The sequence below is a fragment of the Alligator sinensis genome, unplaced genomic scaffold (assembly GCF_000455745.1).
Source record: "Alligator sinensis unplaced genomic scaffold, ASM45574v1 scaffold379_1, whole genome shotgun sequence".
Taxonomy (NCBI): Eukaryota; Metazoa; Chordata; order Crocodylia; family Alligatoridae; genus Alligator; species Alligator sinensis.
In genome coordinates, this window is record NW_005842001.1 from 1,608,847 (window position 1) to 1,632,689 (window position 23,843).

The 23,843-nt window shown below is 43.7% G+C and overlaps 1 protein-coding gene across 1 annotated transcript in view; it reads left to right on the top strand.

Moving 5' to 3' along the window:
- The window catches only part of SPATA16 (spermatogenesis associated 16), a 147,102-nt gene that overhangs the window by 117,208 nt on the left and 6,051 nt on the right, over nt 1–23,843 (top strand). The window contains exon 10 of the mRNA XM_006021729.2: nt 3,926–4,009. Coding sequence (XP_006021791.1) covers nt 3,926–4,009 — 84 coding nt within the window. The remainder of the gene's footprint in view (nt 1–3,925; nt 4,010–23,843) is intronic.

Sequence of the window (23,843 nt, forward strand, 5' to 3'; positions counted from 1 at the left end):
GAATCAAAGATATCAAATCATTGTCCCCAATTCGGGCCAAATCTGAATCCGAATCAAATAAGACCAACTCTGCACACACCTAGCAGCTGCCAAACATTAAAGTCTGTGCTTAAGGTAAGAGGAAGACACATTTCAAAGAAACTACTTCTAGTAAAAGGCATCCTCTGTTTGGAACAAATTTCCTGGTACTAGTATCTACCGGTCCACATTTTAAGGCCAATTAGAGGTGTATCTTGAGGAACTGATGCATTTTTCACTAGAGACTTTCCAAATCACATAGCTTGGGCATGTGCTCTTAATTGTTGCCTAAATCTATGTAAAGCAACTCTTCTCCAGCTGGGAGCCTGACCTCCCTTGGAATATTTCAAAGGAAGGTTCAAGGAAGCCTCAGGAAAACAGAGGAGGGGAAAGCTAGTCTCACTTTATTTCATAGGACTTGGCAGAACCAGAACCTGGCATGAGTATTCAGTGATGAATGGTAAATATCTAGTAAGAAATCCATGTTTGCCAAGCCCAAAACAGGAGTAATTTAAAAGAAAAAAAGTAACAGTCTGGCCCATCTGCAGCATTAAAATGTATGGATTCATCAGTTTATTAGTGGTACTTTGCCCTGCCATCCTCCCTTGCACTCTGCACAAATGCCTAACAATAAAGGAAATTCAACTCCTTTAGGCCTGGTATGTGAAAGCCAACTTTGGATGTCAGTGCTTCTGCAGTAACTCCTACACAGAGTCAATGGGATGCTGCATGGGAACAAATATACATTCAGGATTATTTCTTTGAAGAGGCAGACTCTAAGAAGCTGGACCATCATCCACTCCAACGGATGGAAGGACTCTTGTGCATTTCCAGAGCTTTGTAGTGAATATACTTTGCACTCTTCTTCCTTTAAAATTGTTTATGACCATGATCAGAATTTTTTTTTGGTATTTTTCTGTGGGGAAGAATAGATCAAGCCAATACTTTCCTCTAACACAAACATAGAATAACTCCACTGAAGTCATTCTGGCTTTCCACTGGTACAGCTGAGATAACTAATGCCAGGTACAGACATTACATTTTTTACCAGTATAAGAGATCAGAAACTAGTCTATACCCATCACAGAACAGAAGTTGAGCGCACACAGACTGGTTTAAAAATGGTGAAACCCAGCCTGAGATTTGTGCCCTGATCCCCCACCAACGGGCAAATGTATGTTCTGTTCGCTACTGATCTAAACTACACTGCTAACAGAAAACCGCGTAACTTAGACCAATTCTGCTTTGAGTTTTTTGAATGTCTGTACCTAGCCTGAGGTGGTTCAAATAGACCAGTTTAAGTTTTTCAGTAAGGAACAGCTGAAAATTCATATATGTTATGTGGATTACAAGTTGTGCAAAATGTAAAGCATGCTGGGTGTATAGTGCATTCATGCCGTTACACAGAAACGCAACAACAGTCAGGCACTCTGGGAAGCTGTGTCATACGGGGACTTCTGGCTGTCTATGTGCTGCCAGTGCTATCAGAGCCATTTTTTTCCACACACAGCTTAAGTTGGCACCGGGGGCAGCTGCCCTTATAACTCCACCCTAGTTATATCAGTGCTGTTACAAGGAGCCTAAAGGCATTTCAGTTGTAAACTCCTTTCTGTTAACTTCAAAAGCATATAAATTAAGAGAGTCCTAACATATGGCAAAGAGACTCTTGGCTCATGATTTTTAAACTTGTTATTTGTTTGCAAGATCTGAGGGAAGGAAAATTTCATTCAATGTGAGCTGCTGAACACAATCAAAATATCAACACAAAAACCTTCTGAAGATGTTTATGGCTCTGCATTACTGTATTCGTGCTCCATAAATCAAACTTGGGAACTTGATGGAAAATAGAAAGCTATTCCTCTTTAAAAAATAGGTTGGGTTTGTTGGGGGGGGGGGGTCAACACAAATTGTGATGAAGAGTTAAAATACAAATTTTTTTCATGGGAAAGTATTTCCAGAAAAATTCCATTTTGGGAAAAACAAAATAGATTTCTTTTTTTTTAGTATGCTAGCTGTCTATCTGGAAGAATTTTCCGATGTCCCTTATAGAGCCGGTCAGGAAATATTCCATAAAACAATCTTCATCCAAAAATGCAGATTTGTTGAAACTGAAACTTGTCAGGGCAAATTATCAATTTCAGCAAATCTTTCATTGGGAAGATTTCTTGGGGCAAGGTGAATTTTTTTTTTTTTAAACCAGAGGAATCCGATTCCACAACAAGCTGATGATGAGAGCATTTACCTACCCTGTGGGACACTGAAAGCAACAAGTTTAGGACCACACTTCACCTGATTTGAAGCAAAGATTTGAACCTGGACTTCCCATATGTTCGCTGAGTAACCTAACTGTCAAACTGTTGACTATTCTAGACACACTTCTTCTCTCTCAATGAGATTTTTTGTCACAAAATTAGTGTAACAGAAAATGTTCGACAATCTCTGTCAAAGACCTTGACTCTGCTCCTATTACAGCCAGCAGCAGAACTTGCATTTTGTTGCCATGAATATTGATATATAAGACTTTGTTTTCTGCAAACATTTGGACCAATAAGATTCAGTCCAATGGATGTTCATGCAAAGTGAGTGCAACATGGTTGTGAAAGCAAGCTAAAGCCAAAGCAAACTCATTTAGTGAGTCAAAAGAATATTCATGCAGTCATGCATTATTTATCCACTGCTGGAGCACAGGAAAGGAATTTTAAGCACAAAACTTGAATGGTAAAGCTCACTTCCATAAATTTAAGGAAATACAGTGTGGCTTCTTAGACTAGGCATCTTTTCCATCTCTTGCTTAGCTAAGCATAACTAGCAGAGCTCCTGAGTGATATCGTGTCATGTACTCATATTAGGTTCCTGCACCATCTGGGTACAGAAAGGTGAGTACATGGCAATGTTCAGCTGGATCTTCAACAGGAATTCTGAATTTCCTTTTATATGCCTTTTGAAACCAGACCTTTCAAGAGACTAGACATCTAAATAGATAACAAGGCTATCTAATTTATAATGATCAACACTAAGTTTCAGAAGAGATGCTAAACCCCATGCTTCAGTTCTTAAACTGATCTCTAACTAAAGGGTATAGAAAGAGGCCTAACTGAGGGAAGATTATTTTACATTTGCCTATTTCTTGCACCCTCCAGTGTAGGCTGCTGCAAGGAAGAGGATAGTGAACTAGATAGACCTGTCTGGTCCAGGCCAACAATTTCTGTGTTATTTACATGCAGTTAAAAATGCATTTTTAAGATGCATAAGAAGAGGAACAAAGTGAGACCTCACCAAATTCTGGGCCCAGACACTAGTAGTGAATACTGACTATCAAGCCTTTTAAACAGCTGCATTTTTGTAGTTTATTCTAGAAATAGCCAGCCTTGTTTTTATGCTCTGTTACACTGAATGATGGGGAGGCTCTGTCAAAGAGGAGGATAGTAAAAGAAGGTAAATGAGCTAGATACTTTGAGGTACAGTAAAAACATCTCAACTTTAGTGTTGTCCTCTTGTGAGGTTTTACATGCTGTCTTAAACTGTGATGCATTACCCTTAGGAGAAAATACTAAAAAGTATTCATGGACTACATAGAATATCCCAGAGAGTTAAATAATGAAATATGGGACCTTTATTCTTACCATCCAAATCTGCCTTTGCAAAACATAAGCATTTACTACATTGAAACCTATAGGTTACGGACAAATATTCCCCAGGAATTTTCCCCATTGTTAAGTATTTTATATCCACAATAACACAGTGTAATGGCTGAAGCAATGATGAGGCGGCAGTGCTCATTGTGTGAAAGATGAGTAATAAAATCATCAGCGTACAAATGATTTTTTAATTAGGTTTTAATCTGTGTATTTAGAGAAGTTATTTCTGTGTGAATTCCACACTGATAATTTTTATCTTGGTGCCCCAGCTGCAGTTGCTAATGGCAGATGCCATGGACACCCTTGAAGGAAGAAGAAGTGATAAAGAACGTGTGTGGAATAAAATTCAGAAGGTAAAACTAGCAGCTAAAGACAGCCAAAATATAGTGTCCTGGGGAGGACATGTCTAATGAGGTTGGAATTTATTCCAACGGTGGAAAAGGAAGTGAACTTGACCCCTTGTCTTGGAGCTTCTGAGGGCAAAGACAGTTACCACCAGTATTTATTTCTTGCTGTAATGCTCTCAGACGGTTAGTCTTTGTCAGTGTTAGCAGTCTCACGTTGTTGTCAGCCAAACCAACTGAAGAATTTATTTTTGACTGATTACTCTGCTTATCCTTTTTGGCCATTTAAGATACTGTTTTGATTGCTGTTTATTATGGAATAAAAATGCAGCCCCAAGCAGAGGTTACACACTGAATTCTCTGCAGCATTCACACCTCCCTTAAGCTCCCCTGAGGAGCTGCTTAGGTGGTATGAGGCTTATAGGATAGATAAATGCCTTTCTGGGACTTCTGCACAGCAGTTGATCATTTTCGCCCTTAAGGAGCTTAAGAGGACTTTGTGCTAACTCATGGCCCTTAGATGGGTTTGACCCTATAGAATGAATTATGGCTGGGCTGCAATGATATAAGAATATCTTGCATTTCCACAAAGCTTTTCATCCCAGAGCCCTGTACAATTGTGTATATATACAGCAGACATGTAATGCAGTCCACTCTGGTAAAGAGGATGACAACACAGCATGGGGAAGGGGGGAAATTGCTTGAGGTTCAAAGCAATGACTTGCAGTGGATTCTCATGGGATTAATTGTGTCCCAGCAGAACAGGTGGGAATTCAGATGTTAGGGTACCCTCTAAAAAAGCTATAGGCACAGCAAGCTGGACCCCAGTTAGAAGAATGAGGGGTAGAGTTTGAATTTGAACCTTAGAACTTGAATTTCTGGTTCTAGGGAATAGGTGCTGATTTCAGTTACATCAGTGCAAACCCTAATGCAGCCATTGACTGGGTAGCATAATGTGCCCATCAGATTTAAACTGATATCACTGAGATAAAAAGATGGCCCCACAATTGTTTTATACCAGAAACTGAGAAAATGAAGATGCCTCTATATCTCTGGCTAGGTAGAGACATTCAAAAAGCCCGCGGTGGAATTGATCTAAGGCAGGGGTTGGGCAAAACGCAGTCCGGGGGCCAGATGCAACCCGCCAGGCCATTCTATCTGGCCCGTGGAGCCCCTAAAAAATTTAGAAAATTAATATTAATCTGCCCTAGGCTGCCTGACATGTGGCCCTCAATGGCTTGCCAAAACTCAGTAAGCGGCCCTCTGCCCAAGATAATTGCCCGCCCCTGGTATAAGTCATGCAGTTTTCCATCAGCGGCATAGCTTAAATCGGTAGTAAACAAAACGCATATTCTCCCTTTGTTGAGGGGGGACTAATCTTAGATTGGGTTCTGCCATTTTTAAAACAGTCTACGTGTGCTGAACTTCAGTTCTGTTATGGGTATAGGCTGGTTTGTGTGCCGGACTTCTGTTCTCTTACGAGTACAGACCAGTTTCTGATTACTTCTACTGGTAAAATTATAATGTCTGTACCTAGCCTATGTGAAGAAGGAAGGGCAAGCTAAGGACTGATCATCCATGCGTTCTCAGCCCATGAGACTGATGGTGGGTTTTGATCTCACCAGAATCCCACTCATTTCTTCTGTTTTATCCTGAGATGGTTTTAGCCAAGGACAGTCGAAATCTGAGTATGATTTAAAAACAAACATTAACATTTCTCAATTAAACTAAAAATGACAAAGATGCCTGAAAGTATTTAAACAGATGCTGCCAGGAAACGGGAGAGGGACTGAGTCAGTTTCAGTTTACAACTGAAGCCCTCTAAATTAAAATTCCCAGAGCATGTTGTAGCTGAATGTGATTTTAACAAGTAATAATTCCTTGTTTAGAAGACAGATCAGTGGCTCGTGATGCCGTATTCACAGTACGGGATGGTTTAGAGTACAATTATAGTTGATTTTTTTTTCCACGTTTTTCCTAAGGTGCCTAGAGTAAGGAGCAAATGACTTTGTATTAATATAACTGAAAGGGTGAAGAGAGAAATTAATTATAAGTATTCACACAGTTTCTGCTTTATAGTAATCGTATCTCCTAATTACCTCACATTTGCTCAGAATTATAGAATCATGGAGTTGGACGGGCCTCAAGGGTCATCTAAATTAACCTTGTGCTGGATTCACTATTCCTAACTTTTCCCAGACAGGTGCCTGTGCAGTCTCTTCTTCAATACAGGTTACACAGCGAGGTTGTGCAATCTCCATCCTTGGAGGTTTGTAAGATCTAGCTGGATAAGGCCTTGGTTGGGATGGTCTAGCTGGGGATGGTCCTGCGTTGAGCAGTGAGTTGGACTAGATGTGACCTCCTGAGTTCTGTTCCTAACCTAATTTTCTCTGATTCTATGACTTCCAGTGAAGGGGATTCCTCAACTTCTCTAGGCAGCTTGTTCCAGTCTCCCACTGTTCTTACAATTGAGAAGTTTTCCCTGAGATTCAATTTAAATCTGCTTTGTTGTAATATAAACTCACCACCTCTTGTTCTGCCCTCTCTGGCAGCCTTCTTCATGGCAGTCTTTCAAATGCTAGAAAAATGCCATCACGCCCCTGCCCCCCTACCCACAGAATCTTATTTTTCTCCTCAACCTTGCCTCAAACAGCTTGAATGCCAACTATTTCTGTTGCTCATCTCATCTCTAGATCCTTTCCAGTTTCTCTGCATCCTTCTTAAAGTACAGTAGGGTGCCTACAGATTACATTTTTAAGTGTTCATAGTGCAATATGTTATAATACAGTATATAATAATTGGTATGATATATGCCTGTTATATATACAGTATATTATAATTAGTAAGTTTATTGTCATAAATAATAGTAAAGATTGCCATCAACATTTAAAATAAATACACAAAAGTCGTGCAACATCGGCAAAGATGCTACTGCTCTGCTTTTCATTCTCAAAAACCCATTCTACAGCTAACTAAATGAGCCATCAGACACATCTGCAACTTGCAGAGACAGCAACAAAATGGAAATGTTCCTACCTCCTGGTAATGTTTGGTGACTTAAGTCTTTGTGTACAATGAGGTGTCTCCTAAACTCACCCAGTCTGATAGGACCATGGAATGGCTCTGTCTTAGGTGTTCAGAACTGTGAATAAGAAAACTTATAGTACACAGCAAGCAAAATCCATGGTAAAAGAATATTAAGATTGCAAAGACGAAAATTGCAAAGTGTTACAGTTAAGCTCACTTGTGCAATTTTATTATAGACATGATGATACAATCTTTAATTACACATACACTGGCACCTGGTTTCAGGCTTCCCCTTAGGCTCCTTGCATCAATATAGTCCTTTTATGCCCTTCTCTCTTGCTTTCTTGTCCCTATCCCCCTGAAGGGTCCAGATTTCTCTTCTGCTGGATGTCAATCAAGGGAATAGTGACAACAAGGGGAGCACTGACAACACACGGGAGATAATGCACCTCTTCCCCACCATTACAGCAACCTGTAAGAGCCGGGACCAACAATTTCAAGGGAAGTCATGCTCAACCTCTGCTATCTCAGGATGAAGTATGCTTGGTTATCCTGGGGGAGGACACATGTGCCATTAAATGAAGGAGACAAGCTTTTTAAAACTGGGTGCCTAAGGAGGAAAGGAATCCAAAACATATTTAGAAACCTTAATAAGTATTCTGTGCCTATGGACCGGTTTGGAGAAATGTTCATCTGCAAATTCAGGGGTCTGGGTCTGACTGCCTGGGAGTTCATTTCTAAGTCATTTGAGTTTTAAAAACGCTGAACATTTGTCCTCGCCCCTACCTTGGGCAAATTCAAGAAGAGATTGGACGATCACCTGTCTGGGGTCTTGTGAACCCAGCATTCATTCCTGCCTGTGGCAAGGGGTCAGGCTAAATGATCTGTTCAGGTCCCTCCTGACCCTAGCTACTGTGAAACTATGAACAACTTCACAGGCTACATTGGCTTCACTAGTATTTACTGAGTGCTCAGTATTGTTGAAAACCAGGTCAGCTCTTTAGACATCTAAATATTGAAGGTAGGCCTGATAGAATGCATGCTGAATTTAATGAAAAGATCCATACACACTCCAGTGTGGGCACTGGTTCACATTTTATTTATCCTAATTTTAGACAGATTTTGAAATTCTTGGTCAGAGAAATTTCTCCCTTGAGGTTTAACCTCAGTATGAACCAGCCCAATAGTTAAAGCTGAACAGATATTCTACAATGTGCCAGTGATTCCAACAGGAATAAGAAAAGAATTGGTGAAAACTCTTTTTTTTCCTACATTATAAATCCCAGCATATCAAAATTTATTTTTGTTCCAAATCAGAAGGAAACAAAAAAAAGGCCGGAAATGTTCTTTACTTTTCATTCCATCCAGGAAGAGCACGTACCAACTGCAGAAACTTCCTTAGCCTGACGAAGGGTTTTTAAACCCAAAAGCTTGCTTAAATTTTTTTTCCAACTATTTAAGTTGGTCTAATAAAAGATATCAGATTCACCCAAAGAACCTTGTCTGCCTATGTCCTTAGACCAACACAGCTACACCCTATACCCCTGTGAAATGTCCTATTGCATTTTAATGTTTCCATTCTGTTCAATTGAAATATTATATATCTGAAGACACTGAAACGTTGTTGTTTCAATTTTACTCATTTGTTAATTTATAATATAAATTAAACTTGACATGCAAAGTTATTTAAAAATGAAACATGCCCTTCCATTTTGTTCTTATTAAAATCTCAGCATATTCTCAAGGAAATAATCTATTTCAACAAACCAGTATTTTTCAATAGAAAAACAATCCAGTGGGAAATTTTTGACCAGCTCTATTTAGGAATACTAAACAAGGTTAAACAGTCCTTCTAAATTATTTTGAACAAATATTAGATCAAGTGATAAAGACCTGGTGGATTGAGGTTGTGACACAGATTACAGTATGTAACCCCCCCAGGCACTTAGGCTCCGGGTAGAAATCACACATAAACCAGTATAAGTGATCAGAAACCAGTTCAAATCTGTAACACAACAGAAATTTAGTGCACATAAACCTCTTTCAAAATGGCCCAAACCAGCTTAAGATAAACTGGATGGGTGCAGTATCAGACTTAAATGATTTAGGTAATTGAACTTTTGTCCCAGATCCCCACCAAATTCAAGTTAACTTGCAAACCCCCAGCATCCCAGGATGCTTTGCACCTCCCCTGCACACCCCTGCACCCCAGGCACCAGAGTGGACAGGCTAGCCTTGCCCCAAGTTATCTGTATCAGTCAAGCAGGGAGGCATGCCCCAGCACTCCCCAGCTTCTGGCCTGAGCCACTGCAGGCATGTGGTTGCATTTCCAGAATCATAAGTGAATGTCATAGTTTCATAGTTTCATAGTTTTAGGGTCGGAAGGGACCTAATAGATCTTCTAGCCCAACCCCCCGCCAGGGCGGGAGAACAACAAAAGAACCCTAAACAAAAAAACGGGACTCAAATTAGTCCAGCCAGGTAGGTATCCAGCCTCTTCTTAAAGATCCCCAGGGTAGGGGCCAGCACCACGTCCCTTGGAAGTTGGTTCCAGCTCCTAGCCGCCCTAACTGTGAAGTAGTTTTTTCAGATGTCCAATCTGTACCTCCTCTCCATCAACTTGTGCCCATTACTCCTTGTTATGCCAGCGGGGGCTAGGGGAAACAGCGTCTCCCCCAAACCCTTCTGGTTCCCCCTAGTGAGTTTATAGAAGGTCACCAGGTCCCCCCTCAGCCTTCTCTTGTGGAGGCTGAATAGGTTCAGGTCCCGCAGTCTCTCACTGTAGGGTCTGCCCTGTTGTCCCCGGATCATGCGGGTGGCCCTCCTCTGGACCCTCTCCATGTTGTCCACATCCCTCCTGAAATGGGGCGCACAGAACTGGACACAATACTCCAGCTGCGGCCTGACCAGCGTCGCATAGAGGGGGAGGATCACCTCCCTGGCTCTACTCGAGATGCACCTGTGGATGCACGACAAGGTCCGGTTAGCCCTGCCAACCATGACCTCGCATTGTCGGCCCATGTTCATCTTGGAGTCAATAATGACACCAAGATCCCTTTCCGCCTCCGTGCTCTCAAGTAGGGAGTTCCCCATCGTATAAGTGTGCTGCTGGTTCCTACTACCCAAGTGCAGCACCCTGCACTTGTCCGTATTGAAACACATCCTGTTCCTGTTTGCCCACCCCTGTAACCTATCCAGATCCTTCTGCAATCTCTCTCTCCCTGCTAGCGTGCTCACCTCCCCCCAAATTTTGGTGTCATCAGCGAATTTAAACAGGTTGCTTTCCACCCCAACATCAAGATCGCTGATGAAGAAATTGAACAGCGCAGGCCCCAGGACCGAGCCCTGGGGGACTCCACTACCCACCTCCCCCCAAGTCGAGTATGATCCATCCACCACCACCCTCTGAGTGCGACCCTTCAGCCAATCTGCAATCCATCTGACCGTGTAGGCATCTATGCCACAGTCGCCTAGTTTATTAATTAGGATGGGGTGAGAGACGGTGTCAAAGGCCTTGCTGAAGTCCAGAAAGACTACATCCACCGCGACACCTGCGTCCATGGCCTTTGTGACCTGATCATAAAAGGCAATCAGGTTGGTCTGACATGATCTCCCCCTAATAAATCCATGCTGATTGCCCCTGAGCATCATCTCGGATGCCGGCCCATCACAAATGTGCTCCTTGATGATCTTCTCAAAGAGCTTCCCCAGGATTGAGGTAAGACTGACGGGCCTATAATTGCCCGGGTCCTCCCTTTTCCCTTTTTTGAAGATGGGGACCACATTAGCTACCTTCCAATCGTCTGGCACCTGGCCCAAGCACCACGATCGCTCGTAGAGCCGTGCCAGGGGCCCTGCAATAACCCCAGCCAGCTCCCTCAGCACCCTGGGGTGGAGAGCATCCGGACCCGCTGACTTGAACGCGTCCAGCCCCTCCAGAAGCTCTCTAACCCGGTCCTCCCCAACCTGAGGTCTGAAGGCGATCCCCTCGCGTCCGGCTTCTATCACAGCAGGGAAGTCCCGGTCCCTGCACAAGAAAACGGAGGTGAAGAATTGGTTAAAGAGGTCCGCTTTATCCTCTGACGCAACCACCAGATTGCCCAGCATATCCTGCAGGGGCCCCACATTACCCGGCGCCTTCTGTCTGTTCACTTGCTTATCAGTTCAGTCCATGCAGTTTAGACTAACCTGTGAAGATTGAATCAATTCAGCCTTAGGCTTTTGACTGCCTGTACTTAGCCTTAGACTCTATATAGGGGTTCTGATTTCTCAAAGGCTCCACCATCACCTGATTATACAACTCTTATGAACAACCTTTACACAATTCTCATTCCATGGTGGTTATTTGCTTCTATTGCCATTGAATTCAAAGCAAGCATGAAAGCAAGAGAGACCATAGGGGATCTTGTGCAATCACTTACAACTGCAAAACTCTTGAAAAAGGCTGACAACCACACTGTCACCAACAAAGTTTAGATTTTGCAAGAAAAGCAGCTGTTGCATCTAATGAAAGCACTCAAAACTTTGCTCTGACACAGCAGAATTATAGCGGCACCTATTTTCCAAATGGTTAAAGAGTCTGTCAGAATTGCCATTACAAACCACTATTTTCAGGGTTTTATATTCTAAGTCAACCATAAAAATTCACTCATGCTGAAACTTGATATACAAGGACACAAAGCCTGACCTCGAAACACATTTCTTTTCCTCTTGGGCTTATCAAATTAGTTTCAAATTAATCCAGCATTTTTTAAACAGTACAAGGAAAAAAATAAATGAAACATTTCTTTTTGAAAGTATTAAAAACAAAGAAAAGACAAATGGTCAAGTCATTTTCCTGATAAGAACAGAAGTCATTGTAAAGAGGCTGCTTTTCCCTAGACTGATGGGATAGGGAGACTTTAGTCCAAGTCAGAAACAGCTGAAATAATTGCTATCTGTCTGGGGCTATATGGGGTAAATGCAAGAAAAGGAACATGAAGTTCACATCATTCCTGTGTCCACATCAAAACTGTGATCCAGAAAACACCCATCCAGTTGCAACTTGGACCTGGATGTGTCTAAACTCACCAGATACCTTCTTTTTTGACCTGAAAGGTCTCTAGGTTCCTGCAGTTCTGTCCTCTGCCTGTTCCCTGAAATGCCCTGATCTGAGTGTCTAACTCTCCTTGTGCCCCGCACAGTGAGCCTCAGCACCCAACTCTGGGAGATTCCACTCCACCACCTAAGTTAGGCAGGGTGGCATCTAGCCTTCAGATATCTAAGCCTTGTATCGAATCTAGCCCTCCATGCAATGAGGTGGTCATAATCCCAGTCTAGCTGGCAATTATACCCAATGAGTTTCAGCAAACAGGTAAAGAAACAGGGGCACAGGGGCTGACATTCACTCCATCTGCTGTCCTTGTATTTGGAATGTACACAGGAAAAATGATGGTGGGGTGGCAAGTGTAGATTCTGTTCCACCATCATCTGTCTCTACATCAGCCTCCAAACTAGCATAGAAGATAAGACCTCTGCATATCTCTTGGGGTAGTGGTTGCAGCCATATAGTTAAGGACCTACTGGCCCTGCCCCTGAATAGTTTCTGTCCCCTCCCCAAACTGACTCATGTGGAGCTGCCATAGAGCCTCATTCTTCCATGTGCAGATGTCAAAAGTGACCAATACATTACTTCTCCTATTCCAGGGCATCACTCCAAGGTGGAATCGCATCTAGTTTATGTCCTAGCCACATTCACCTGTAGTGTTCTAAGATACTGTATCTTTTTTCAGTCCCTCTTCCTAAATTATCAGATTTTTGGTGCGTTGTATCAGGATTTTGCTTGGTCCCCTATGTCCAGCCTTTTGTGCATACAACCTCCAGGCTTTTCTGTATTCTAAGATTAATCTATTTCTCTTTCTTTGTGAAGTTGTTGCACTTTGTATAAAAATGAAATATTCATTGGACCAGACAGAGGGGAAAAAAGAGAGTGGCTGACACCATAACCCTTACTTGTAAGAATACATTTCTTAATACTAATTAGATAGGTAGTTAGTCATGTTAATCTGAGGTCAGGCAGAAGGTAGGGCATTCATAGTATACAATGAATTAGGTTGTTGCTGTTAAAAGCTCATGTCTCTCCAACCCATTTAGTCTCTAGGGTGCCACCCTGCCCTGCCTTATGCAGTAATTATTAGGAGTTCAAACACTGCAGTGGCAGAGACATACAATTAGATAAATAGGTATATTAGAACCTACCAACTGATAACTCCCACATCAAAAGATCTGAGATGCAATATTGCAGCTGCAGTCAATATGACTTTGTTTAATCTTTACATATAATAATGCAGCTCTTTTTCTCCCATGTTCAGTACCCCTAGGGTTTTAAATAGCTTGTGGTTCAATAGGGTCCTTTAAACATCTTTTGAACAACTGAAGGCTAGACATGAACTGACAAACACACACTTTTCCGGACTTCTACATGTGAGACACTTCATAAAACCTTCACATCTGAGTTTACCTCAAGGGCATCACATACTTTGCAATTTAGATAAGTTATTATGCCCATCATTTGCTGAGCTCAGTGGAATGTCTGTTTCATAAATTTAAAAGCAGAGAAACATGTATGAGTGAATAAAAGAGAAGAAATAACTTGCAACAGGCTAAATGTATAGGAAAGGCTGTGCTAATGTACATGAATATTAAATTAAGTAAAATTAGTCTAACATGTTTGGTAATATTTTTAGCCAGGCAAACATTTTCAATAGCCAGTCTTCACTTACTGTCTCTGTCGTTTCCAGCACCAAGGAATTGCTGTTTAATGAACTATGCTCTTTCATTGACATTAGGTCAGGTCAGGAGTAGGAACGAGATTCCTGGTACATTGATGGAAAGCAAAACATGCTGTTGAATAGTACTGTATGCTGCAGACTACTGCTGTTACTTGATGTCAGTCATGTTAGCAGGTTTTATAAGGTCATCCAGTCCATGCCACAATGATATTGCACTGTCTCTCTTCCTAGGTTATCAGGTTGTTGGTGCACTGTATCAGGAGTTTGCCTGGGTGTCCACAGCCTTGCAAAAGGGAGATGGGTCCTGATCTGTCCTATATCTAGATACCATGTTTCTAGATATCATGTTTCAACTGGAACCTCCACGGTGGAGCCAATCTACTTTGAAGAGTGACTGAGTGAAAAAGACAAGGGTGGTGAGGACAAGAAGTGTGAGTCTGACCAGGAAAGCAATGAAAACGTAGTAGGGAAATTCAATGAGAAGGAAATGAATAGTCCCAGGAGAGGAAGATGGTCTTAGTGGCATCAGAGGGAAAGAAGGAGACGTATAGCACAACAATCAAGCAAAAGGTTGCTGAAGGATAGATGAAAGATGACCAAACACCGGATTACTAATAGGGATGGGAAATGCAGTATTTAGATCAGTGTTTCCCAACCAATGTGCCGTGGCCACGTCCAAGTGTGCTGCAGAATTTTGGGCTGGAGCCACGCCCCCTGCTGGCTGAAGCCACGCCCCCCATGCTGTCGCTGCAGACAGCCAGACAGACGGGGGCATGGCTCCAGCCAGTGATTTGCATCTGCACCCTGGGTTCAGCCATGCCACCCTGCCTCTCCCCTCCCACTCTGAGCCCAGCTGCTCACCACTCCACCCCCCGCTCCGCATTCAGCCAGTGTGCCACAGGGTGGGCGAGGCCCGGTCAGCGTGCCGCTGGAAACAAAAGGTTGGGAAATGCTGATTTAGATATACTCTGAAAGAAGAACTGACAGGAGTTATGACAACGTCGAGAGAGGCTGGGACTTGTCTAGTTTGCAACTTGGATGGCAACAAGCCTGGTGACATTTTCAAAGGGGACATGAGTTAGAGGAGCACTGGAGTGAAAATTGAGGTTCTGCTATATACAGGGAAGGTGTGAGAAAAGCAGCCAAAGAATTTTCTAAAGTACCACCCCTCATATCACCTACTGCCCTTGAAATGTAACCCTTTGCTCCTCTTTGATGTATAAAATGCTTAGAAGAGAGGAAGTGACAAGAGCGTATTATTCAGAATGTAGGTTGTAGCCGTGTTGGACTAAGGACATAGGCAGAAACGGTTCTCTGGGTAAATCTGATGTCTTTTATTAGACCAACTCAAAGATATCAGATTTACCCGAAGACCCTTGTCTGCCTATTATTCAAAATGTCACTTGAGCATTTCTAGTAATGGATTGCTCATTATACCCCAACAAGGTGCTAAAGGAGTAAATTCGTCCCACTGGGAGTGATTGCATCTTACCAGCTCCTCTTCCAGTTAGAGATCAGTGTCTGATGAAACACAAGACTGAGGAAGAATTTCATCTGCTAATCCTTATGTGCCTTCAGTTTGCTGATAGACCAACGGTACAAAACAATACTACCAGGAGGCGGATAGCCCTTTTACTATCAGTGCTTTCATCTGTTCCACTATGCATTGTGTAGGAAAAGAGCTAATGGAATACTTTTAAGTAATGGTGAAAAACATAGCAGTATAGCAGGAAACTTTAGGAAACTCAGCTGTCTGGCTACCAATTAGGGGTTGGTGGTGGTTCTTCCCCCGCCCCCCACTCAACTAGGTCACAGGACTTTAGGAATTAAAGATCCTATTAATAGGGATTAATTCTTGTACTTTTGACCAACATTTCCCTGGTACTCTCTCTCATGCAGTGTTGCATGTATGTGATATGAGCCAACCTGCTTCCCCTGAGAACAGAGCTACAGAAATGTATATGGGGTCCAATTCTGCAAACACTTACTACAAACTATGATGCTCGCTACTAGAAGAAATGCCAGGACTTTGCAAGATTACTCCTCCTAGTAAGCACTCTGCCTGGTGATTTTTTGCAGAGTAGTTTGCAAAGTGAAGTGGGATCATTCAAGCTGTGAGGGTGCTTAGTAAATGTAATCCATCATTATTATTATTATTCACTTTCCCATTATGAAACACTGCCCTTGCCCTACCTGTTTTTAGCATTACATTAATTCTAATGTGCTAACAACCGTGGACACTGAACCATTTTTTAGTATTTTCCTAATTTGGTCCTTAGGAAGGAACTGTGTGACAGAACCGTCTGTCATTTAACATGCTTATTTCATTAAAAAATGGCAGTGAAGGTGAACCAGACGTCTGGGAAATACAAAACAAACCAATGTTGTTCTGTAATAGCATCCAAATGGTGACCTCTTCTAGCAGCAGGTCCAAGCAAAAAAACCTTGATCACTTAGGCATAGTTAGCAAATGTATGCGTGTGATTTGGGCCTGGACACAGGAGTGCTGGTAGCAAGTGGCAAGGTGGGGGACGGGGGGAAGGGGCAGGGAGAGCCAGGCAGTCCCTGCTGTGCCTGCAGTCTCTGCTGGAGCTCTGGCTAGGGAGCAGAGGGGCAGGGCCAGCCCTGCTTTCTGGAGCAGAGAGCACAGCTCAGCCCAGGGCTCCAAAGCATCTGGGATTCTGGGGGGCTCTGGTTTAACTTAAACCAGGAAGGGATCTGGGACAGAGATTGCATTAACTGGTTTGACCCAAATCAGTTAAGTCTGATACTACATTCAACCAGGTTTATCTTAAACTAGTTTCAGCCATTTTGAAACTGGCTTATGTGCACTAAACTTATGTTCTGTTACAGGTTTAAACCCGTTTCTGATCACTTAAACCAATCTATGTGTAATGTCTGTCCCTAGTCTCTTTGTCTGCTATTTACTGTCTATATTCTTTGCATTGAGGTGCTTTAGAAGCTGGGTAACTGAAGTGAAAGAGGGAGGTGCTGAGAGATGTTTCATGATGTTTAGGGGTAACCCACTTGTCTTCTCACTCCACCAGCTGCTAAGTAATAGAGGAAGACCAGTATTTTTAAGATTTAGACATTACATGTCATTAAGGCTTCTGATTTAAGCATGGAAATGGGATCCTTAAAGGCCAGCTCCAAAAAAGGATGTCATCTTTTGGGACTTAATTGACTGAACTCAGTAAGAACTTAGGCACCTAACTGGGAGATTGGCACTTGAGTAGCTTTTTATATTTGGTCCTAAGTGATATGGCTGCTTAAAAAAATTTTACACTGTGTCAAGTCTAAAAATGAATCGGCTTGTTGCATATCTATTTAAATATTAAAGTAAATATCTGTCCTGTATTGCCATGCTCCTCTGTAGTACCAACTCCTATTCCTCCTGCTATTATCAACCCTCTAAGCAGCTAGTATGGGGCATATTCATACCCAGATTTAAAATATTATCCTGCTGGCCTTTTAAAAGACACACATGCATTACAGCTATTTTGCAACCAAAACTGCTTCACCATGTATTGGATAAATCAATGGCTTCCTTTTAATTGTCTGGTAGTTGCTGGTCATGGATCTCTGGTTCTTAGAAAAGCCCTTCTGCACCAAATGTTGAAAAGTTTAGTGACATCATTGAGCTATCAGGATTTGCATGAAAATAGCCTGAATTCTGTATGGCGTCTGCTACTTTTTATGCCCTATCAGCACATGTGGTCAAAGCCAGTTGTCTAAGGGAGAGTCTGGCCTAATCTATGCTACCAGGTTTTGCTGATAATTATGAGCATGTCTACACTCAAAGCTCCTCCTTTTGCCACCAGTAAAACCACCTGTGCTGAGTACATCAGAACAGCATGGAGCAGTAGTGTAATGAGGGGTGGGGCACCAGTCCTGGGCCCCCACTTAAAGGAGGCACAAGAATGGCAGCTTTTGCTGGCCCAGGCATCATTGCTGCCACCCACCCAAGGCACTGACTTTGGTAGTTACATGTTAGGGCTATGCGAGGCTTCGGACCACAATTCTGATCCGGAGAAGATTTGGACGCTTCGGACACCGGAACAGCATGTCCGGATCGAAGCGCTGGCTTCTTTGGGGATTCCGAAAAAGCTTTGGAAAAGCTTTGGAGCCGCTTCAGAGATCCAGACATAGGATATAATAGAGAATCAATGAAATATCTATAACTTTGTTGTTTTTTGGATGACGCTTGCAGGGGTGGTAGCTTCTGCCAAGAGCATGAAACATGCCAAGTTTCAAGGAGATAGGTGCAGGGGTTTATGGGGAACTGCACCTCAAGCTGCCAACAGGCAAAACTTGTGACATAGGTGACCCTGTGTGAGTTAAGGCGCAGCAGGGTGAAAACTGCAGAGGTGGCGGCCCCTGCTGATGCCATGAAGCCTGCCAGCTGTCAAGGAGATAGGTGCAGGGGGAATCTGGCTTCTGGGGCTCTGCACCTCTGGCTGCTAACAAGCAAAACTCATGATGTGGGTGGATGACAGTGTGTGTGTGTGTGTTAAGGTGCACCTTTCTTGGTGCTGGGGCCTCTGCACAACACAGCAGTGTGCCCCAGCGAGGTCTCCTCCTCCCCTACAGCCTCAAGCCAGTAGCATCAACACCAGTAGCATCAGCAGCAGCATCAAAGGTACCCAAATGGAGCTGTCACAGAGCCTTTTTTTTATAAAGGAATTGACAGCGAGAAGTAAAGATGTTGTGTTGTGTTGTGTTGTGTTGTGTTGGACATATGATGTTATTCATGGTGTGTGATGGTTTATCTTGTGTTTTTATGTCTATATGTTTATTATGAAAAAAAAGGAGTGCTTAAAAAAATATGTCTTAGGAAGCTTTAGGGTTGAAAACCTCTTTGTCAGGCTGAGGAAGTACCTGCAGTTGGTCCTGGATAGAAGGAATAGTAAAGAAGCCAGAGACTGGCCTGGCACGCAATACAGGCAAGAAAGCCAATCAGTGAAAATAGATGTCCAGCAGGTCGCAGAGTGCCAGAATTTCACTGTCTATATTGAGTCCATATTGAGTTTCTGTACCTACCACCTAGGAGGCTGATGAAGTGCAGTTCATAGGCCCAGCTCTGAAAAGTGGTTTGTACATTCAAACAAGCACCTAACCTCATCACCAGAACTGAACCGGAGGCAGAGTGGCTTTTTGGTGAGGAATGTGCCCCCACAGGTAGTGGGGTTTGTTGTCTTTGATAGATCCTGGTGTGTGCAGTTTGTGGGGGTACTGGAGATAGTTGGCAGGTTTTGTGCTCTGAGCTGTAGGAAGCTGGCTTCAGTTCTGGTGATGAGGTTAGGTTAGGTGCTTATTTGAATGTACAAACAACTTTTCAAATTGCATCAAAGCGGGAAACCGACCCAGAGCTCTGGATTGGATCGCTGGCGTCCAAAGTGGATGGATCCGAAGCTGAATCAAATAGCTGCCTATTTGCACGGGCCTACAGGAAAAGTGCGATGCTATAGCCAGTAGGGCAAATAATACTCTGGCATGCATCAATCAATGCATCTCCAGCAAAACCAAGGAGGTGATTCTTTGCTCTACTCAGCACTGGTGAGACCACAGTTGGAGTACTGTGTCTAGTTCTGGGCACCGCACTTCAACAAGGACATGGACAAGCTTGAGAGAATCCAAAGAAGAGCCAGAGTATGATCAGAGGCAAGCCATGCGAGGAAAGGCTGAGGGATCGGGGACTCTTCAGCCTGAGGAAAAGAAGGCTGAGAGGGGACCTGGTAGCATCTTACCACTACACTAGGGGAGTACATCAAGGGCTCTGTGAGCAACTGGTCACCAGGGCACCCAAGGGGAAAACCAAGAGCAATGGCCACAAACTCCTGGAAGATCAATTCAGGCTCAACATTAGGAAAAACTTCTTCACAGTCAGGGTGTCCAGACTGTGGAAGAAGCTCCCTCCAGAGGTGGTGGAATCATCTACCCTGCAAATCTTCAAGAGGAAACTGGATGGTCACCTCGCTGGGGTTACCTGACCCCAGTTGTCTTTCCTGCTTGGTGCAGGGGGCTGGACCCGATGATCTTCTGAGGTCCCTCTCAGCCCCTTACAATCTATGAATCTATGAAAAGAGTCTGGCAGGAGAATCTGGCAATAGGAAAAAGGGCATCATAGCCAAATAGGCACACTGTGGAAGATATTAAAAGGAAGGCTTAATGCTTCCTTTTAATACCTTCCTTTTAATACCTAAAGTAGGCTTAATCCTTCAGATAGTTTTCCTGGTGAATCAAAATAGTAAATGAAATGCTCATGATCTGGGTTCTAATAGTGTCCAAGATACGAAATGAGGGAAAAGACCAACTACATAGATCATGGAGAATTGTACAGGAGCTCTTGGTGGCTAGTCGCAGAAATCCAGAGTCTAAAATGTAGATGCATCCAGCAAATGCTATCTAGGTGCTCCCAGCTTCCCCAAAGCAACCAACAGTTCAGCCAGAGAACAGAACTGCAGCAGGTTCAGCTGAGTGGCGTTCCTGGAATTCATTGTCTGTACCATGCGGCCCTTTGCCAGCTGATGAGCTCTGTCAACAGCCCTGTGTTTCTGTTCTGTAAGTGCCCTTTCCAGGATCCTACTGGTGAGATAAGTAAGGTCAGGAGTAGAAATATCTTTGTTCCCTTCAAACAGGACATGTATTGTTCCTTCCTTTGTGCAGAGTTCTGTTTAATGTCACTTTCAAACGTGCTGGAAAATTACTTCTGAATTGTACACTAAGCTAAAGGAAAAACTAGACAGACTTCTTGAGTGATGGGAAATTCTGCAATTCAGCCTTCAGGTGAGTCCTGTTGTTACATTGTCCAAAGAACTCCTATTTGCATTGCAGACTGATGTTTACTGTATTAAATAAATGTGCCCAGAGTATTTAACTGTTTACAATTTCTGTATGATTTTGGAATAATTCAGGTAAATATGAGCTGTTCACCTTTGTAGCTAAATGAACCACAGACCAGCTACTTTTCATAGAGAATTCAGAATTATAATATAGTGCAGAATAATTGACTTGCAGCCCAGCCAGTCATTTACAGTGTGTTAATTATACCTTTCACCTTTTCAAAATGTGTCAGAAAGAGCCTTTACATGTAGAACTGAAGGCAGGCAGACTCAAACCTTTTGTCAGTCTGTTGATGTTCTTTAAAAATGAAAAAAGTGAAGTAAAAAAGTATTGTTTAAATAGTAAGTCTTTTGCTGCAGTACTTAGATGCATGTGTCTCAACAACAGTGGGAAGAAAAGGTGTGGTGAGGAGTGCAAGGTGGAGTCTGTAACCTTGTGATTTGAATTGAGCAAATCCTCCTCTCCACCCAGCTCTGAAGTTTTAAAGTAGGCACAGTTAAGGTGGGTCACATGCCTTTTAACATGCATGTTCTGCTCAATGCAGTGTGTCTGTCAACCACTAGATGTCTGTATGAAGTAGAGCAGAGACATCCAACTTCTGGGCAGTCAGGGGCTGCCCGTCATGGGGCCCCAAGTGGCACACCAAGTGGGCTGCATGCCACTGGAGCCACACACTGGACAGGCAGCATGACCCTCTCACCCTACATGGGCAACAGTGCACAAGCAATGGGCTCCCCAAGCCCCCTCCCAGAGTGCTGTCCTGCCCTAGAGACCCTGCCTGTCACAGCAGCAGAAGTAATGGCTAGATGGGAGCCCGCAGGCTGTATGTTGCCACTCCTGGGCTGGATGTGGCCTCTGCTGCCAGTTGGACAGCCCTGAAGTAGACGGTCCCAGTGAGGCTGTGGATTCTGGTGACCAAAGGAAACAGAGCGGTGGATCACCATGTTAGTCTGAAGTCAGGCAGAAAGTAGAGGTGGCATCGAAGAAACTAAGTAGTTCAGAGAGCCTTGAGCTATGGTAGGCAACAACCTACTTCACTAGATACCTTGTCACATAGCATCTGACAAGGGAGATGGCTTGAGCTCAAGGTGTGTGGGAGCCTGTTTGCTTGCGTTCTTTACTTATAGGGCTCATAATCCCTATACAATAGCACTGTCTCAGTCCCTTTGCAGCATGTTTTTTTTCCACATTCTTTCATACCCAGCTCCCATATTTAAAAATCTTGCCCTCTCCGAGACCATCCTTTCTATTTTTTTCCACAACTCTTTCCTCTTTTGTTTAGCCTCTGGATTCTCATTCCTTTTGAATGTGTTATTCCTTTGTAATTTCTTTTCCTTGTCTCAGGGTGGACGATTAGAGACCCTCTGGGTTAAAATCCATGGGGAACACGGCACAGGGGACACAATGGTGGGAGTCTATTACAGACCTCCTACCCAAGATCAAGAGTTTGACGAGGAGTTCGCCAGGGAGTTGACTGAAGCTGCATGCTCCCGGTGTATGGTTGTCATGGGAGACTTCAACTACCCAGACATCTCATGGGAAGAGCGCTCAGCCAAATCCGAACAGTCGCAAAGCTTTCTCCCGTGCGTGGATGAGCTTTACCTGACGCAAGAAGTCGACGGACCGACGAGAGGTAAAGCGCTGCTCGACCTGGTACTGGCTACGGGGGATGACCTAATCAGCGACCTAACAATTGAAGGGAAGCTGGGTGACAGTGACCTGATGGTGAGCTGATTACCTTCACCATCTGCCGTAAAACTGACAAGTCAGTCAGCAATACAGAAGTCGTCGACTTCAGGAAAGCTGACTTTGACAAGCTCAGGAGGCTTGTAGGTGAGGCCCTAAGGGACCATGACCTAAAGGTGAGGGGAATTCAGGATGAGTGGTTGCTCCTCAAGGGAGCGATCCTGGATGCACAAGCTAAGTCTATTCTGTCTCAAAGGAAAGGCAGCAAAAGAGCACAGCAGCCCCCTTGGCTCTGCAGGGAACTAGCGGACCTTCTGCGTCTAAAAAGAAAGAACTAGAAAGGATGGAGGACTGGATCCACCTACAAAGAGGAATATACTGCACTGGTCCAGACCTGCAGGGAGCGAACCAGGAAAGCCAAGGCTGTGACTGAACTCCAACCTGCTACAAGTATCAAGGACAATAAAAAGTCCTTTTTTAGATATGTGAGGAGCCAGATATGTGGGGAGCCAGAGGAAAAGTAAGGGCAACATTGGACCCTGCTAAACCAGATGGGACAACTGACAAATGATGCCCAGAAAAAAGCCAACTTGCTTAATGGGCACTTTGCGTTGGTTTTTCACCAGTCCCAAGGGACGCCTCTGCCCATTACGGGACAAGGAGGCCTGGATGAGGGAGATTTCTTACCCTCCATCAATGCTAAAAAAGCCAACTTGCTTAATGGGCACTTTGCGTTGGTTTTTCACCAGTCCCAAGGGACGCCTCTGCCCATTACGGGACAAGGAGGCCTGGATGAGGGAGATTTCTTACCCTCCATCAATGCTGGCCTTGTGAAGGAACACCTTGAGAGGCTGGATACCTTCAAGTCAGCCGGCCCCGACAGTTTACACCCCAGGGTACTCAAGGAGATGGCTAGCATCATAGCTCAGCCTCTGGCACAGACCTTCGAGAACTCCTGGCGCTCTGGTGAAGTGCCCAAAGATATTCTGCTCACATTTTTCCATTTACAACATTCAGATATGGGTCCTAATTTTAAACATCTTCAAAATCCTAAAATGTAGATTTGGCCGTCTTCTGGTGATTATTATTTATTTACACTACAGGAATGTCGATCTGGTATCCCATGATCACCTCTTAGCACAACTGGCCAACTGCAGCCTCAGCTTCATCATAATCTGCTGGCTGGGGAATTGGCTCCGTGGTCGGACCCAGAGGGTGGTGGTTGATGGAAGTCAATCGTCATGGTGCCCTGTGACCAGTGGGGTCCCCCAAGGCTCTGTCCTTGGGCCAACACTATTCAATATCTTCATCAATGATGTGGACATTGATATCAGAAGCGAACTGGCCAAGTTCGCCGACAACACCAAACTTTGGGGTAAAGCATCCACACCTGAAGACAGGAGGGTGATCCAGGCTGAACTTGACAGGCTCAGGAAATGGGCGGACGAGAACCTGATGGTGTTTAACACTGAAAAATGCAAGGTTCTCCACCTTGGGAGGAAAAACCTGCAGCATCC